The sequence below is a fragment of the Lotus japonicus genome, chromosome 1, assembly GCF_012489685.1.
Source record: "Lotus japonicus ecotype B-129 chromosome 1, LjGifu_v1.2".
NCBI classification, from domain to species: domain Eukaryota; kingdom Viridiplantae; phylum Streptophyta; class Magnoliopsida; order Fabales; family Fabaceae; genus Lotus; species Lotus japonicus.
The window spans coordinates 95,063,683-95,078,544 of NC_080041.1; the positions used below are offsets into that span (position 1 = coordinate 95,063,683).

The 14,862-nt window shown below is 35.5% G+C and overlaps 3 protein-coding genes across 4 annotated transcripts; 2 read left to right on the forward strand and 1 right to left on the reverse strand.

Annotated features, from left to right (window-relative positions):
* The first annotated feature begins 1,502 nt into the window (after positions 1-1,502).
* On the forward strand, positions 1,503-3,823 carry LOC130713066 (F-box/FBD/LRR-repeat protein At5g22700-like). The gene is made up of 5 exons (XM_057562870.1): positions 1,503-1,733; positions 1,930-2,061; positions 2,152-2,302; positions 2,788-2,856; positions 3,597-3,823. The coding sequence occupies exons 1-5, from the start codon at positions 1,503-1,505 to the stop codon at positions 3,821-3,823; spliced, it is 810 nt and encodes a 269-aa protein (XP_057418853.1).
* A 992-nt stretch (positions 3,824-4,815) lies between these two features.
* Positions 4,816-8,421, reverse strand: LOC130728026 (pentatricopeptide repeat-containing protein At2g38420, mitochondrial). The gene is made up of 2 exons (XM_057579355.1): positions 6,782-8,421; positions 4,816-5,729 (listed from the first exon to the last, which is right to left on the reverse strand). Exon 1 carries the CDS (start codon positions 8,293-8,295, stop codon positions 6,787-6,789), a length of 1,509 nt encoding a protein of 502 aa, XP_057435338.1. The 5' UTR covers positions 8,296-8,421; the 3' UTR covers positions 4,816-5,729; positions 6,782-6,786.
* Positions 8,422-9,800: 1,379 nt separating this feature from the next.
* Positions 9,801-13,474, forward strand: LOC130728029 (protein LURP-one-related 15-like). Of its 2 annotated transcripts, none has more exons than XM_057579361.1 (4): positions 9,801-10,003; positions 11,642-11,826; positions 12,654-12,878; positions 12,980-13,474. In XM_057579361.1, exons 1-4 carry the CDS (start codon positions 9,943-9,945, stop codon positions 13,088-13,090), a joined length of 582 nt encoding a protein of 193 aa, XP_057435344.1. In that variant the 5' UTR covers positions 9,801-9,942; the 3' UTR covers positions 13,091-13,474. The 2 variants fall into 2 exon arrangements, with proteins under 2 accessions (XP_057435344.1, XP_057435345.1); XM_057579362.1 differs by lacking the exon at positions 9,801-10,003 and adding an exon at positions 11,128-11,390.
* Positions 13,475-14,862: the final 1,388 nt, after the last annotated feature.

Consider the following 14,862-nt stretch of genomic DNA (forward strand, 5'->3'; position numbering starts at 1 on the left):
TATTTAACATGTTAATCTACTAAAGATGCTACTTTTCTCTTCATTATTATTTTTCTTAAGTTAAATAATCTCAGATGAATAATCTGAAGAACACTACAACGGCTCCCACCACCATCATGGTTGCTATATGGCTTCCACCACCTCTTCTCCACCACCATTCCTCCTTGTAACCATTGCTCTAACGACAACACCCACTGCCACAGTTCTGGCCATCTTCCACGAGGCGGGGGCGATGACGCCGTCAGAATAACACCCTATTTTCCTCCAAACTCAAACTTAAAAATTCCTCCGACCTTAACCTAGGAATTCTTGTAACCTCAACCCATAAGTTGGGGTTTTGCTCATGCAAGAAGGGGTGGAGATTTACGAAACGGCAGAGGTCGCAGATGATGATCGAGTGAAGGAGATTATGGAAGGGGAGAATATGGATTTGAGAAGAACTTGTCATATCTTAGTTCGTTGGGTTCTTCTCCTTTACTCTCTACCAACAAATTCCCTTAGACATGTTAGGGGATTGGCTCTGAGTGTGTTCTAGGTGTCCAAACTAGTCTAGATTTGCTGCTCTTTTCCTTCGTGATTGTATTCATGCGAGGAAAGTTTGGACCCATTTGGGGTGCCCTTAGATGCGACTTTTTTCAACTCTTATTCGCGAACCTAGGCTAGTTTTTTGATCCACCATAAGGATCATTTTCATTTTGGGATTATTCTCTGGTGGCCATGGCGCTGGCGCAACAATGTTATCTTTGACGATACGCCTTGGCAAGTGGAGCATGTTTTGCAACATATTGTCTTGTCTATTGTGAACTGTGATGATTTTTTTGTCTCCTACTATATCGACATCATGTTACTCTAGTAGGCTGCATTTGTCTTGCCCCATATCTACACGAGTAAAGTTGAACATTGATGGTTGTTTTAAGTTTCACAAGAAGTAGATTGATTATTGTGGCCTACTTCGTAATGCTTCCGCCACTTAGTTGGAAAGTTTTTTGGGTTTTGCCGTAGGCTCTTATGCTCTCTCTGCTAAGTTTTTGGCCATCAAGCATGATCTTATTTTAACTTGGGATTTGGGCTATTGAGATATAGTTTGTGAGAGAGATTCGTTGGATGCTATTAGAATGTTAAGAGTCCCCTGTTATGTCTTCCCACTTGGTAGCTGTGTTAGGAGAGGTTGTTTATATTTCGACCCGCTGTGGCGTGTCTCCTTTCGACATATTCGAAGAGGCTAATGTGTGTGCTGATAAACTAGTCACATTGAGATTGTGTTTCTAGGTTCCTCTCCAACAATATTCTTCGCCCCCTATTGAGTTAAATCCACTTTTAGTTTATGACAGGTCACAGGTGTTGTTGTGACTGTGTCGAGTATAGTTTTTCACAAAACAAAAGAAGTAAATGAAATAATAAAAACTTGAGCTTGTGTATTATAGAGATCCACTTCCTTATTTATTTGAGTAAGGAATAAGAAGAGGTGAGTTATCAATTGCCCTATTTTCATTTCCCCTTCCATGGCGGATACTGATACTGATAGGATCAGCGCTTTACCCGATGAACTTCTCTGCCACATGCACATGCTGTCGTTTCTCCAAACCATTGAAGCCGTTGCCACCAGCATTTTGTCAAAGAGATGGAGGAATCTCTGGCGGTCAGTAGCCGCTCTGAATTTCTACACCAACACAGAGCACACATCCGAAGCCGATGCTTTCTTCTTCAACGACTTCGTCACTTATCTTGGAGTCGTTAGTATTTCCAAATGGCTCAATTTTGTCACACAACGCAGAGTTGAACACCTTCATCTCATTGTCACAGCTTTACTGGGACACACCTCAATTGCCCATTAGAAATAAAACAGGTCCCATTATAAATATGATTTATATATTGGTTCATCTATGTAATTGTTTTTTTCCTAACTTTGTATCTTTATAAATCATTTAGGTGCATCATCATCATGACTTTCCTTCATTTCATAATTTGACCCACTTGGAGCTCGTCATTGAACCGGATAATTCGCTATTGCTAGCTGAAATGCTCAACCACTGCCCTAAGCTTCAAAGTCTTTCCCTTGAGGTTAGCAAAGTTTTAATATAATTTTCTGTTTTTAACATATCTGTATGTTTTATTTTATGTGTATTGTTAATCTACATACATGGATTGTAGAGATTACATTGGAACCGTGTCCAGGAAATTTGGATGGAACCCGAATTTGTCCCTGAAGGGCTTTCATTAAATCTGAAAACCTGCTCGTTTCGACATTTTAAAGGCCTAGAAGTTGAGCTTCAGTTAGCAAGATATATTTTGAAGAATGCGAGTGTTTTACAAACCATGGAAATCCTAACCATGTATACAATCAGCCAAACACAAATCAAAATGATTAGAGAAAAGTTATCCTCACACCAAAGGAGCCCTTCAAGATGTCGCCTTATAGTTCGTCGTATGCACCCTTAACATTAACAAGTTAAGGGCAAGAGCTATGGAGCACCCCAACTCAGTATTGTTGTTGCTTGTGGGCTCTGTTATTCTTGAATTATAAAACTGATTTTGTGCTAAATTGTTGTATTTTGCTGACGACCAATGTATTTTTGAAGATGTAATACTTTTTTTCTCTAATTCATATCATAATTAAATAATTTGGATCTACTTGTGATATTTTAATTGTTTAAATATAATTTTTGATACACAAAGTCACAAACGATTCGATAAAATGTTAGAATGACTTCTTTTGTGCAGTGGTGCTTTAATTTATTGTGTTGTGACTTTGTATTTTGTTAATACACTTTATGATTCCCTTGACAGTTCACAATAATTCTATATTTGATTCCCTACATAAAATGGCTATGAAATTTTCATTTGATTCTGTTATTGGTATGTTCAATTCCTTCTTATTCAACCTATTCTTATAAGCATGGAGAGGAGTTTGAAATAATTTAATGGGGCAAGAAGAACAAGATATATTCGGCGGGAGCAAAAGAGGGATGGATCTGTCTCGGTTAAGGAGTGAAGTCTATGCTAGTTCTTCTGATTTCTTATTAATGCTAGTTCTCATTATTCATAAAATGTTTAACAGCTTCTTTGGTGAGCCCTTTAGTCACTTTCTCAGTCAAAACAAGTGCATTCTATATGGAACTGGTTTTATTGCTAAACTATATAATATAGAACTTGGAATTGGTTGTAGTCATAAATCATAATAACCTTGTTGTAGTTTATACAATGTGGTTCCTGTCCTAGCTCATGCACTTCTATGAATCATTAGAAGATTAGCCTGCTGTTTTTTTTTTATAAAAAAATTAGAAGGTTGATTCTATTTTTGTTGCATTAAACATCTTTTCATCAAATATGCTACTTGTATGTGTTAACTTCTCTTATACAGAATGACAAAACCCAGTTTGCTGTACCTTGAACTACTGTTTCAATGCTAAGCTAAAAGTTCTTAAAACTAAGATAAGTAATTTCTTTCATCTTGCAGCAACTCCAATTAAGTGTGACAAAACCCAGTTTGTTGTATCTTGAACTACTGTTTCAATGCTACTTGTATGTGTTTTTATTAAATATGTTTTTGTCCATCTTGACATGATCTAACTTTTTTCTATATTTTGTTGTTCTAGATAGCTTTTATCTTCCACAAGTTGTATCCATGTTTGCCTATCTTTCTACCATTTATCAAACACAAAATATTTCATCTACCATTATTCAATTTTCTGCTCTAACATCACCACATGTTTTCTTAGAAGAATGCCAGAGATGCACCAAAGCACAAAATTGTGATCTAGAAATTATTTATGTCCCCAGCACTTGGTTCTGTGTATCAAGTTCAGAACAACTTTCATGTTAGGCTAAATATGCCTTGGTCCATTTCTAGATATATGATATCACATGGAATTGGCGTTTCTGTACTCTTATATGTACGATCTTGAACCTGTTGTCCACAAAGCTTTGATTAAGATTCTGTATTTGTACATGATATATCATGTTTTTAGAACATTGATAGGGTGGTGGGAACTGACTATTTAAATCTGAACTAGGTAACATCATTTAATGACTCTAAGATCTAGGTATAGGGTTAGATCATTAGTCTATTGAAACATCTATGCTTAATAGTTAATACTACTCATTGTTGTTTATCGATCAAGGGCTTGAAAAATTAATATAGCTGAGTTGATAATCTTCTACACCGGGGGACTGAGTAGTAAGCTAAAAAATGGTGGGAGGAATCAATTTCATACAACAACATTTGTATGTGAATCGCCTTTCAAAAAAAAAACATTTGTATGTGAATCGATAGGATATCTAGAGGTCAAACAATAAAAATCTAATTCCAGCAAAAGTACCTTAGTGAATTAAACTCTTTTATCCGCTTTATTTATATTTTTGTGTTCTTAAACAAACAACCAATCTCTTTGTTAACCATTATTTGAGTTTATTAGTTATTGAACAATATAAGTATTACACCTGCAGATGGATAAAAAAAAACTCTTTACTATACTAAAATTGTGTCTTGAGAGATTCAAAACTAGAGTGATATAAAAATCTTTTCAACATTAACTCGTTTGGCACATGTTTACTTACTCACTTCAGTTACCTACATAATTAAGAGTTTAATTGACTTTCCAAATATTAAATGATTAGGGGCACGTTTATTTCTACTTAAAAGTTAAGGGATTTTTTTAATGAACAGCTGAATTTCATTGATGAAAAGGCCAAATTACTGCCGATCAACCCAAAGAGGAATTGCTTTATTACAACCCTCTTTACTAGCGCATCGACAAAGGAATTACCTCTCGAAAAACATAATAAATAGCAGTATAATTCACCTTCGTATATAAGTATTGAATGAGATTTAATTGATTGATAAGTTTCCATGCCCTCTTTAGAGGGGTTATTCACACATCCAACCGCTGGTGATGAGTCACATTCGATGATAATGTTGGAGAACTAAACTCAATACAAAATGTAATGAATTCAAAATAGCAAGCACCTCTGCTTTGTTGGCTCATTTGATGCCAAAAACACCCCACCACAGTTCTTCCTGTTCCAGAGTACACCACCAATATCCAGATAGCATGTCGTAGCTTCTTTGTAGGGAGCGACAATTTTACTTTTTCAACATTTTCATGAGCTTGCGAAAATTAATAGGGATAGTTCTCCATTTTACTTTAATCCACCAGACCAGTCCTTAGCTGTATTGAAAGGAACACTAATGAAAATAAGCTCATTCCTCTCCATCCAAATTGCCCAGCAAATTGAGTAGGGAATTAAGTTCCAAACAGTATGATCAAAACAATGAGTCATTGAAACTCAATCCACAAGTAGCACTTCAATGGAAGCTGGACACACCCAAGAAACTTTTCCCTCTCTCAATTGCTTCGGTCCATACCAGCCAGCTTTGATAGCAATGGAGGTAGATGATCAACCGATTCAGCATCAGCCTTGCAAATACTACAAAAGTACCCATCTTCAAGATTCACTTCTCGAACACTAAGATTCTGCTTTGAAGGCATCTTACTTTGTCTAGCCATCACACAAATAGGGACACTTTTGGTGGAAACTTTTTCTTAATGTACCTGTGCATTTTGCCATTTTCAAATCAACCGCCCCAAACACTTTTAGTTCCATCAGAGTATAGATTTTACAGAAAAAAACCCACAGCTATCAAGAGCCCAGCAAGCAGAATCCTCTCTTTCAGCTGCAGGATGATTGCATTCACAGCGCCAAATTATGAAGTTGTTCATCTTCCCAATCTGCTAGACGACGACGTAGAGGGATAAAGTTGATTTTATTTTAAACGATTTTTTCAGAAGCTGAAATTAATTTTTGTATGTTTTCAAATATAAGAACTAACTACTAAGAAGTGCTTTCCCCCTTCAAAAAATGTTTTTAAACTGGCGGATATAGGGATGGCAGAGAAGCCCGAACCCATGGGCACCCGACCCGACCCGACCCGATTTCTTGGGTGAAAACCCGAGTTAAATGGGTTCGGGTTCGGGTTCGGGTTTTACCCGATCACTTTCGGGTTCGGGTTTGGGTTTGGCCAAACCCGCACCCGAACCCTACCCGAACCCGGATCTGTATAAATGAAACCTAAGTATTCTGCTTATGCAATACAATATATGCAGCATCTTGCATATTAATTTAACAGTAACATGGCAATTACAATGTTACATTACATAATATAGCTCTCTTCACAGTCTTTTTCAGGTCGGGTTTCCGAGTTCAACTGTTTGTTTGAGGTTGTGTGCGGGTGTGGGTACGGGTCGGGTGAACCCGAAACCCAATGGGTTCGGGTGTGGGTTTAAGTTCACCACCCATTTCGGATTCGGGTGCGGGTGCGGGTGTGGGTTTTTGATTTCGGGTTTGGGTTTGGGTTTGGCAAAACCCGCACCCTACCCGACCCATTGCCATCCCTAGGCGGATATCAGCCGAACACCCAAGATTTTAGTTTCATGATATACAAAGTACTAAGGGAAGAGTTTGTTTTAGTTCAAAAGTAACAAACCAGACCAACTTGAGCATGGTTCAGCAGTGAACAACTGAAAATAGAAAATCATTGTACAGTTTAATTCTAAACACTTTTCAATGAATACATCACCATCAAGACCAAAAAGCCTTGTTCTGAAAAGATATGTAGACTCTCATATATTTCAAAGTCTATATGAAGATTTAAAAAAAAGATAATATGAAGATTTAAATCTCTCTAGTTAGTTAACTGGGGATATAGTTTAGCTCTTCAAACCAAATACATAGAGAGCCAATAAACTTCAAAGTCTAACATAAGGGCCACTTTATAACTCACAGGGATTAATTTTGGTTGAACAAGCCAGCAAACGTGGTTTCTGAATATGTGAGATCAGATCCCGAATGAAGAAGCAGAGCTTCCCAGGCCCTGGCTCCTGGAGCAAAACTTTTTGCAACAATTTTCTTCATCAATTCTAGTGCTTCGTTAATTAAGCCCTTTTGGCACATGCAACATATGATATTATCAAATGTTGAAGATCTAGGATAAAAACACTTCTTCAACATTTCCTCCAACAAAAGAGATGCTTCACCAATCTCAGCTTTACCAACCAAACCATCAAGCATGATCCTGTATGTATGCAAGTTGAGCTCAACACCTTTCAACCCCATCTCCTTCATTACCCCCTTAGCCTTACTTAAATCTCCGGCCTCACAGAGAGCACCCAGTAAAGTATTGCAAGTAACCACATTTGGTTTGCATCCTAGCTTGATCATAGAATCAACAATCTGAATAGCCTCATCCACTTTATTCTGCTTACACAAACCATTTATATACACATTGTAAGTGTAAACATCAGGAATGAGTCCCAATACAAGCATTTCATCAAATAGTTCATCTAGCTTCACATAATCCCCTTCCGCAACAATGCCACTCAAAACGATAGTATAACAAACAACATCAGGCTTTATTCCATCTTGTTTCATCTGGTTCAGAATATACAAAGCATCCATACCCCTCTCTTCCTTCACCAAGAACCTAATCATATCCGTAAAATCCATTACCCCAGGACAAAACCCCAGTTTCCTCATGTCTCCCCAAACAACCAAAGCCTCAGCACTAGTCACATCATTTTGTTCACACAATGATGATATTATCAACGAACATATCTTCCCATCCAAACCAAAACCATCCTCTATCATACAATTCAGTATCTTAACAGCATAATCCACTCTCCTAATTCTGCACAAGGCACTGATCAAAACCCGAAAAGTCGACTCCTCAATGCGAATTTTCATGTGCTGGCTCTTTAACAAGATCTGGGGAACCATTCTGAGGCACTCCCTCTTCCTACAAAGCAATGACAGCAACAAGTTCAAAGAACAAACAGTTGGTGTGCACCTGAACCTGGGGATTCTGAAGAACAAATCAACAGCATCTTGGATCCTATCAGCAAGACCATAGAATCTAATAAGGTACACAAAGATGAACTCAGGTGTTTCAAACTTCTCCACGCGTTCAAGGTGGTCGAGAACAGGAGGAATGTCCTGCAAATGGGAGGTGTTGACTAAGGTTTTGATGAGAAAGTAGTAAGCATTTGGAGTTGGGTCACAGCTATAAGATTTGAAGGAGTCAATGAGAGTAGAAAGGAGAAAAGGGTTGTTGTTCTGTGTTTGGATTTGTTGGGAGGAAGAGGAACATGTTTCAATGGTTGCTGCTTGTTTTATGAGAATGTTCATAGCTTGTTGTTCACCAAAGTTGTGGTGCCATGAGGTCTTGTAAGGAGAGTGTGGCCATTTTCTGAATTTTCTGAGGTATTTGTTGGCAGTTTTGGATAAAGGGTGTCTCACCATTTTGGATATGATGAGGAGCAGAGAAACTAGAGAGATTGAATTTTTGGGGATTGGGATTGAGTGAGTTCTGAAGATAAATCAAAACCTTAGGTTGAAATTGGCTGAGGTAAAATCATAGGATTATACATTCGGTGCAGGCACGTTATATGAGGTTCTTTAAATCACCCAAAGTAAACCATGAAATTCCGGCACAATTGATAGTTTAGTTCTTTAACCATTTTTTTTTACATCGGAAAAATAAATTGAATCTGCCAAGAATCGATTCATGGATCTTCTCCTACCCAACTCATATGTCAATCCTGCTCCTACCACTTGAGCTATCCTACGGAGACCGTTCTTTAACCATTTAGTACAATGCTTAAATAACATGATTAATTGAGAGAAGTCTACATATTTAATTAGATTTTAGAGTCTCTAATTTTTTTAAGGTTGAATTCGGAGATAATGTATATTGCAGTTGCAGAGACTAAAATTTATTTAAGTCTAAAAATTATTCGGTCATTCAAAAATGATAAATATGAACTTTCAAACATTTTTCATACTAATTTAATTCATTTGCTACTAGGTAATGCATCAGCACATCAAATGTTTCTCATTCCTTTCTAACACAAAAAAGAACAAGGTTGACTTGTCCTCCGTCCTCAGTCCTCACACACTTGGTGATAGGGGTGTTCGCGGATTGGATTGGATCGGTTTTGATGAGAAAAATCATCCGATCCGATCTCATCGGTTTTATGATTTTGTCATCCAATGAATTTTTTGCTAAATTCAAATCCGAACCAATCCGATCCAATCTATAGCGGTTTGGATTGGATGGATTATTCGGTTTTTATTTCACTTTTTTATATTTTGAAATTGTGTTGTATAAATTTTAAAAATATATAATATATGATACATAATTTATAACATTAATATAACATTCATAAATTATAACATAGTAACAAATTTTTAAATTGTGATTATAATTGTTTACTTTGATGCATGTATATAGTTCAAATAATTACTTGAACTTTTTTTATTAAAACGTAATTTTATAAATAAGCATGTGTGATATAATCAATATATAAACAATAAATATGTACTATGTAAGTGTAAATGGAATGATGTATGTATAACTAAAAGTATACATATTTGTGAATGTTCGGTTTGGATTGGATTGGTTCGGTTTTGGAAATCAAATCCGAAATCCGATCCGATCCAATAAATAATTTCGGTTTTTTCAATTTTCAGTCCGTTCGGTTTTCGGTTTGATTGGATTTCGGTTTTTTTAGATCGGTTTGTCGATTTTATTTGGATTGGTTCGGTTATGAACACCCCTATGGTGATAACTGCTAAGTCATTGAACGCGTTACGTGAAAGTGCAAATTAAGTTTTGAAACTTTCTTATGTGTATCTTATGTACATAACATAAAGTCAAAAAATGTTCTTTCATTCAAACTTAGAGTTGTGATGTTAAGCATCTTCAAAAGTTTGTTCCGTATCCGGAAAGAAACTTAACTCCATCATAGTTGACCATTTCAGATTCTGTATATAACAAAGCTTCAGCACCCAAAAAGAACATCCTGATCCTACAACAACATAACAAAGAAACACATTTCAATAACTCATTTATTCTTCTGTTATTTTCTTAATTTGAGCTTAACAATCATGGCAAATCGACCGTCATCATCTGCCGCCGCCATCATAGGCCCCCAGTACTGTGCTCCTGGTATGAACCTCTATATGCTTGGTTGGAGATTTACTGCAAGTTTTAATAACAGCTATTTTTTATATATCAGATTCTCTTTAGCTTTAAAACAAAAAAGAAATCGGGGCTAAAATTGGCCACCATTATAGCCATAGTTTGTCCCATTTTCTGTTTCATTTTCCAATCTCACTAGTAAATTTTTGTCATATATTGGTGAGGTGATTAATAATTTACATGAGTACCAAAGTTAAGTTTTAAGAATTTTTTTCGATGCCCTCCTAGTTACTGATGGCTCTCTTATAAATGACCAATAAGTGATTACTTGATGAAATAAATGTTGTGTTGTGCCAGGACAGATAACAATGAGTTTTGAAAAGTAACGATTAATATGATGATTGTAGAGTGTAGACTAGTTTAGTTTTGAATTACTACTAGGATAATAGCCAGTTTCCGTGCGATGCACGGACGAACGATTCTACGATTAAACTTATTTATTTATGTAATTTATTAAGGTGAATAAATTAACTCACATACCAATAATTTGTTACCTTTTCACATATATAACATCAACAAAAGTTATCATTAACTTCGGCAATACATAGGTGACAATAAACTGATTTTAACTTTAATATGTATAACAAAGGTGTATTCTGCATTTTTGAAGTTTTCCAATATAATTATAAAACAGTAACAATGTTACAATATTTGTTAGAAACAAACTTAAAAATGCTGGTTGTGTTTTAAACAGCAGTCATGCCGACAAAATACCTTGATAAAGAATTTATCAATCATCTTACATATTAATGTTACATTCTACCATGTCATACTTCAATACAATTAAGTATATAACACAAATATCACATCCATTTATCAACGGGTTACAACAATTATAGAAAAAAGTAGTCACCAAATAAACTCATTCAATTCAAATCTAAAAACAACAAACATGGAGCAATCATATAATTCCTCTCCACATCAAACAATAATTATGGGATGTTAGTTACTCCACATTGATTTATCTGATCAAAGAAGCAAGAAAATTAGCTAAAGTCATTGAGTTTATTCATATTTAATGATTGAATTTGCTGTCTTGGCTTGAAAGGGATTTATAAAAGATATCCTTTCTGCTAAACTGTGACTATTAGATTGACCTCTTCTGGCTCTGACATGAACCACTTCCTTTACTTTCTCCTCTTCTGTTACATAGCTTTTTGGCTCTCTTACCTCTTCCAGAACTCTGAAATCGTACAGAGCAAATAATAAGTAAATTTCTGGAATATGATATGATTATATCAAAAACTCAAAGTTAAGAATTTTTTTCGATGCCCTCCTAGTTACTGATGGCTCTCTTATAAATTACCAATAAGTGATTACTTGATGTAATGAATGTTGTGTTGTCCCAGGACAGGTAACAATGAGTTTTGAAAAGTAATGATTGTAGAGTGTAGACTAGTTTAGTTTTGAATTACTATTTCTGTTTTTGTTTCCCTATGATTTCTTCTTCTTAGTGCTTATCTCATCCTCACTTGTACAATATCCATCTTATGCTGAGCTAGGCTAATTCTATTTAATCAATTAATTCTCTGTTATATTTTGCGTATGCATCATTTATATCTTAGTTTGTTTGATCTGCTGACCGTTTATGAATTGCAATTACAGCTTCACATCCCGTTGATCTGATAATCACAAAAGAGAGGACTCTGCGTGATAACTTCACTGTCACAGACATCAATGACAGCATTGTTTTCACAGTTAAGAGTCCTCTGGTGACCATCGTAACACCACGCGAACACCGGTTCTTACATGATGCTCATGGAAACCCAATTCTCCATCTTCGCAGAGCGGTTAGTTCATCCTCTACTCAAATTCCAAGCCTCCATTTTCTTCCTTTCTGCTACGAATTTTGTATTGTTTTTCCTCTGTTTTCCATCCCCTGGTTAGATCGTCTCATGTTCTAGATATATGAAATTACAAAATTGAAAGACTATAACAGCTAATGAATCAACATTTATAAGAGTTAGTCTTGCAAATTTAGGAAATCTATAGGATGTTGGATTGGGAAATATATATTTATCATATTGGATTGTTACATAATCAGTTCCTAAAAGAAAAATATTTAATTTAGTTTTCAATGTTTTAAAATACTGATCAAGTTAGAGGAGACTAAATTGACGGACATTTTACAATATTGAAGACTAAATTGAGTATTTTTTTCTTTTAGGGACGAACTTGTCTACTGTCTGACTTTCATAACTAAATTTACTATTCAATCTACGTTTAATGTCAATTCACCTTAAACAATCCAATAGTGTTGAAATTTAGTAGGTAAGCGTATATGTGGGGTTGTACTGATGCACCACTAAACTAAGGAGTTTCAATTTGTAATTACTTATAAGTTATAACTTTATGATTAAAGATTTTAACTATATCTCATGCTTCTTCCTAATGTCATTTCTAGCCTGATTGGATTCATCTTCTTTTTTCTCAAAATCTATTTTGAAACTCAAAAATTACTTACAGAAACTAATTTTCTCTATAAGTAATTTTGACTTTAGAATCAAGTAAAGAACGATTTTCAAATGCAAACTTATTAATAGATTTATGAGTACCCTTTTTTATTGTGTCTTGGAGAAACCTACCTGAAATTTATCCTGAAAGTTTGTTTATGCAGCTACTAGCAGCAAGTGATTGTTGGGAAGCATTTAGCGGTAAAAGTACAGAACCCAAAGACTTGATCTTTACTAGGAAGCGATCTTCATTATTCCAGCTAAGGACTACATTAAATGTGTTCTTGGCAAATAATACCACAAAAGTTTGTGACTTCAAGGTCAAAGCAAATTTATCTGCACGATCATGGGTTGTTTACATTGGCGAGTCTGACACTGTTGCAGCCAAGGTTTGTTTTCTGACACAATTAATATATATATTTTACTTAGTTTTCTGCAATGAAAGATGGTCTTTGAAAATATAAATTTATGGAGATAATTGTTATTGCAGATAAAGAAGAAGTTTGGCTCTGTATTTAGCAGAGAAAAGTTCATGGTCACTGTGTCTCCGAACATTGACTATGCATTCATTGTGGGACTAATTGTGACTCTTGATGATTAAACCACTACATGAACAAGGGAAATTCAAGGGAAGAGGAGTATGCGATTAGCGATAGTCTCTTGGACACTCTCATTCTAACACTAACTCTTTTTTATTATTGGTTAAAATCTATATAGGTTTAACTAAATTGAGAGTTGACTCATATATTTTAGTTGACCCTACATGGATTTTAACTAATAAAAAATAAAGTGTTAGACAAAGAATATTGGTAGCATTTCTCTTCAATGGAAAATTATGTTTTAAGTTTATATTTTTTTATTTTTTCACTATGGATAATATGTGGGACTTATTTCTTGTATTTTTCTTGATTTCTTTTGTAATTTTTTTATGAATAATTTCAATTATAAGTACAAGATTTTAAAAATTTATCATATTCACATGAAACGATTGTGTTCCATTATTTGTTGATACAACTATTTTTGGAAATAAAATAATTTATTCATTATTAATAAACTATGAGAACATTTTTCTTTCCGTTTGTAACCAAAAGAAAATTATGAGAACATTCCTCTTAAATAAGTTATGAAAAATACACATATACAGAAAATCAAATAAAGTGGCTAATATGTTAGTTAAGAGTGACTCTGACAGAGTTTTTCCGTCAACTACTTTTGGACATGGTCTCTCTACCTCTTTAATTAACTAAGTTAGTTTTGGTGTGTTGTCCTCCATGTTTGGTGGTCACCGATGTTTTTAGTTGATGTTTTTTCGTATGATTTTTTTAAACTAAACAGTTCCTTAATAGAGAGTCTCTATAGATCCAACGCTAGGCCGCTAACTCTCGCTTCAGTTCATACTTCGTGAGAACCCATTTTCATTCGGCAATAATGGCTTTTTTGAAATTTATTCGTCGGTGCAGAATTCCTGAAGCTGATGATCACTTTCCATTTTCATTACCACTACCTTCTGCCTCCGCCTCAGATAATGCATCTTCTCAGAAAGATGAGGTTATTCGTCTGTTAGAACATATTGGACTGCAGGGTCTGACCTGCATGCAACACATTGACAAAGAATTGGTTTTTGGGAGTCCCTGGATAAGAAATCTGAGCTTCGCAAGTTGTATTTCATGGTTTTTGAAAGGGGCCCTAGGGTTTTCAATAATGAAGGCCTCTAATATGTAATTGCTTCAGATTCGTTTGGGGCTGCAAATAATTTTATCAAGGGAAAAGTATCTTAGTTGACCACGTATCAAGAAGTATTGGCTACATTTTTAGGACAAGTTTATATGGAAGCTGCTAGCAGAGCCGTGTACACCCTTAGGCAAATTAAGCAATTTCCTAAGGCCTCCAAAAATATTTAGGCCCCCTAAAAAACTTTAGTACAAATAGAATATGTAACGCCCCGATTTCTCGAGGGTCATTTTAGTAACTTTTTCCAAAAAATGTGTGTAAATTTTTGTCGAAATAAAACCTTTTAATGACAGTAAATAAAAGATAGAATAAATGCTGAATAAACTTCATTTTATTTAATAGACCAAGGCTTTTTATTACATCAATACTCAATAAAGGAAACTAATGCTTTCAACCTTACTTGAGCTTATCCACATACACGATGGCTTTAAGTAGGTATCGAGCCCTAAAACAACACTCGACCTCACCCCCAGTACAGACTCAATTATCCCACTCAAAACCCGACTCATAGGCCGCGTGCCCTCCAAGGCCTCCAACGCTCGCATCATATCGTCTCGCATCCTCTGCTCTCGCCAGCCCCATAGCTGAACCATCGGTCGCGCGGTGGATGTCTCGAGCCTTGCCGTCGTCCACATCAAGCAG

What these genes read in the sequence shown, in the direction of transcription:
- LOC130713066 (XM_057562870.1), top strand. Translation starts at nt 1,503, where the DNA reads ATGGCGGATACTGATACTGATAGGATCAGCGCTTTACCCGATGAACTT. An exon ending in TCGTCACTTATCTTGGAGTC is followed by an intron (nt 1,734 to 1,929) that starts GTTAGTATTTCC and finishes TAAATCATTTAG; the next exon opens with GTGCATCATCATCATGACTT. An exon ending in TTCAAAGTCTTTCCCTTGAG is followed by an intron (nt 2,062 to 2,151) that starts GTTAGCAAAGTT and finishes CATGGATTGTAG; the next exon opens with AGATTACATTGGAACCGTGT.
- LOC130728026 (XM_057579355.1), bottom strand. Translation starts at nt 8,295, where the DNA reads ATGGTGAGACACCCTTTATCCAAAACTGCCAACAAATACCTCAGAAAA.
- LOC130728029 (XM_057579361.1), top strand. Translation starts at nt 9,943, where the DNA reads ATGGCAAATCGACCGTCATCATCTGCCGCCGCCATCATAGGCCCCCAG. An exon ending in CCCCCAGTACTGTGCTCCTG is followed by an intron (nt 10,004 to 11,641) that starts GTATGAACCTCT and finishes TTGCAATTACAG; the next exon opens with CTTCACATCCCGTTGATCTG. An exon ending in CTGACACTGTTGCAGCCAAG is followed by an intron (nt 12,879 to 12,979) that starts GTTTGTTTTCTG and finishes TTGTTATTGCAG; the next exon opens with ATAAAGAAGAAGTTTGGCTC.